At 47.1% G+C, this 3,406-nt stretch overlaps 1 protein-coding gene across 1 annotated transcript in view; it reads left to right on the forward strand.

Annotated features, from left to right (window-relative positions):
- Window positions 1-843: 843 nt before the first annotated feature.
- Window positions 844-3,406, forward strand: part of LOC135553193 (P2Y purinoceptor 1-like) — a 3,336-nt gene continuing 773 nt past the window's right edge. Inside the window, exons 1-2 of the mRNA XM_064985363.1 lie at window positions 844-1,236; window positions 1,564-3,406. The exon at window positions 1,564-3,406 is cut by the window's right edge and continues 773 nt beyond it. Of these exons, the coding sequence (XP_064841435.1) occupies window positions 1,591-2,658 (1,068 nt within the window). The 5' untranslated portion in view covers window positions 844-1,236; window positions 1,564-1,590 and the 3' untranslated portion in view covers window positions 2,659-3,406. The remainder of the gene's footprint in view (window positions 1,237-1,563) is intronic.

The following is a 3,406-nucleotide window of genomic DNA, read 5'->3' on the forward strand; positions in this document are numbered from 1 at the left end:
CACTCAAGCATGCACACACACACACATGTACACACACACACACACACACATGCACTCATACACACAAACACTCAAGCATGCACACACACACATGTACACACACACACACATGCACTCATACACACAAACACTCAAGCATGCACGCACGCACATGCACACACACACACACACACACACACACACACACACACACACACACACACACACACACACACACACACACACACACTTTTCCATTCTTACCTCACGGTGTGCACTATAGAACTGCCATATTACAGTGATACATCTCAGGAAGTGGTAATCATTGTGTTGGATGGAACAGGATGACAACAGGACTACCAACACATAGGATGGATGAGGATAAATAAAATACTTATATTATAATATGGGTCTTGTGTTGTTTTCGGTATTCCCTCAACACTAAGGTCATAAGAGAACCTAATAACTATTTTTTTTAAAATTAAAAATCGCACTGTTAGTTTGGGCCAACAGTTTCACGGTAACGTCTACACCTGTTGTATCCCGATCATGCGACAAAAACGTGATTTGATTTGATCTACTGTGGGACACAGGCAATCGATTTGATTTAAGAACGATATAACAGTCTAGTCCTAGCACAAACTTTAAAGGAATAAAAAAGCAATAGAAGCCTTTTTGACATACATATTTTTAACAATAATAATGATCTCTTTCCAACATGCCAGCACGGCCCAACATTCACACTCTCTACTCTTCCTGCTGTGTGCTGTAATTAACTCGTGTATGATATTCAGTAGCTGCCATTGATCCAGATACCCATATCAGTCTGCCAGTCACCTCGACGGACTGTAGCTTGTAAACGGGCTTGTCAGAAGAGGAGTTGTTCGGCAGAAATAAAGAGCGCGTTTGAGGAGCTTCGCAGTTTTGTTGGTGGCACCCCTCCCCTCAGCGCGCCGTGAGCGTTTCACCCTATCCGGTGACGGTGCTCGTTTGTAATTCCTGCGCTCTTTCGCGAGAGACAGCTCGCAGTCGCAGTTGTCTTCCCTTGTGCTCTGTCGCCGTTCGCTGTCGTCGTGCGCAACGAACGGTGGTTGACGTTTATCGTGACAGCGAACGAACAAGACGGAATATAATTTAGCCGAGCCGGAGAGCTTTGCTTTGTTGGCGACGGAGGAACAAGGACATCTGACGCGACAGTCTCAACCGCTCTGTGTTCGGGTGTGTGTAGGCTGTAGGAATGCGCTATAGAAGTCAACGGTGAGTAGGCTAGTGTATGATCAACTTTTATGGGTTTCCCTCTGTGACTGGGATGGTTATGCAATGTGTAGCCTAGGCTATTTATGTGCGTATTTTGGCTTCCAGAGATTGGCTATTGACGGAGAGATGGGCTATTCCCTCTCCTTTGAGTAGTTTAATGCTCGACCAGAAACCATATACATTACAGTACATGTCATTATGTATAAACTACTGGGATTAAAGCTTTATTATAATGGGCTGCTTAAAATTATGTAGATACATGTCTCCCTGAACTTTTTTCTTTCTATTTATTTTACTTTTAATGTTCTTTGCTTTCCCTCTATACAGTAAAAACACCTGCGTTTCCCTGACAACATGACAACAACAGATCTGAACCTGACATCCCTCCTGAATGTGTCTGATCTCCACAAGGCAACACAGGGGGGATGTTCCCTGACCGGGACAGGCTTCCAGTTCTACTATCTGCCCACCGTGTACATCCTGGTGTTCGTCACCGGCCTGGTGGGGAACAGTCTATCCATCTGGATGTTTGTCTGCCACATGAGACCCTGGAGCAGCATCTCCGTGTACATGTTTAACCTGGCCCTGGCCGACTTCTGCTACGTCCTCTCCTTGCCCTTCCTCATCTTCTACTACTTTAATAAGACCGACTGGATATTCGGAGACGTTCTCTGCCGACTGCAGAGGTTTATATTCCACGTCAATCTGTACGGCAGCATCCTGTTCCTGACCTGTATCAGTGTCCACAGGTACACAGGAGTGGTCCACCCGCTCAAGTCTCTGGGAAGGCTCAAGAAGAAGAACGCCGTGCTCACCAGCGCCCTGGTCTGGGTCGTGGTCATAGCGAGTATCTCTCCCATCCTCTACTACTCCAGGACGGGGCAGAAACGGAACGCCACCACGTGCTACGACACCACCACGGAGGATGAGCTGCCGGGTTACTTTATCTACAGCATGTGTTTGACCGTGTTCGGCTTCTGCATCCCCTTCATCATCATCCTGGGTTGCTACGGGATGATCGTCAAGGCGCTGATCTGTAACGACATGAACAACGCCCCGTTACGGCGTAAGTCCATCCACCTGGTGATTATCGTGCTGGCCGTGTTCGCTGTGTCCTACCTGCCCTTTCACGTGATGAAGAACCTGAACATGCGAGCCCGGCTGTACTTCCAGGTCCCGGACATGTGTGACTTTAATAACCGGGTGTACGCCACTTACCAGGTGACGCGGGGACTGGCCAGCCTCAACAGCTGTGTGGACCCGGTCCTCTACTTCCTGGCTGGGGACACGTTCAGGAGGAAGTTGTCGAGAGCTACTATAAGACAATCCAAGAAGGGGGAGCTCCCACTGCAGTCCAGGAGTGAAGAGACGGCGCTCAACAGCCTGCCGGAGTATGTCAAGAACAGAGATGGACAGTTCTGAGAGAGATCTCGTTCCGGGTCTTGGTCTCTGGTCCGCGTGGTCCGTCTGAACCTCGTACAGGGGTTCTGTGTGAAAACGTACTGTGTATTGGTGCTGTGGACCTCGCAGACTGTGTGCACTGTGGATAGAACAGTCTGGGCGGGAATGTGACAAAGCTGACGATAGAAGTTTGTGTCTCTGTAATGCTTATCACTAGCTAGGTATTTTCTGAATGTGAACAAAGTGCTCATCCATCCATAACCAGACAGAAGGAGAAGGTGAATAGGTTGATCTCCCTGTAAACAACTGCCCCTTGTTCCTCTATCAAACCAATGCTAATGTGTTTGTAATGGAGAGAGAGGGCTCTGCTAGCCGCCCAGTGGATGCTTCATAATCACTACCTGTTAGCAGGTAGAGAGTGGTGGCTGAGGCTAGGTGAGACACCAGGGATGACTGAGATCTATTACCAAGAGCCTGGGCCTTATGACTGCTCTGTGGAGGTTGACATACAGAGATTATAATGCACTATGAATGCTCTGAGTGGCTTTTCTCAGACTGCTACAAATGAAATGAACACCAGTACAGTCAGTATATCACTATGGCGTGCGCTGTGTGTCCATGGTCTATCTATTCTACATAATATGAAGGGACTATACTAGTCTCATGTGAATATGACACTATACAGTAATATACTGTAATATACTGTAAATACAGTAATATACTGTTATATACAGTACTATACTGTAATATACTGTAAATACAGTAATAT

Source organism: Oncorhynchus masou, chromosome 13 (assembly GCF_036934945.1).
Source record: "Oncorhynchus masou masou isolate Uvic2021 chromosome 13, UVic_Omas_1.1, whole genome shotgun sequence".
Lineage (NCBI taxonomy): Eukaryota > Metazoa > Chordata > Actinopteri > Salmoniformes > Salmonidae > Oncorhynchus > Oncorhynchus masou.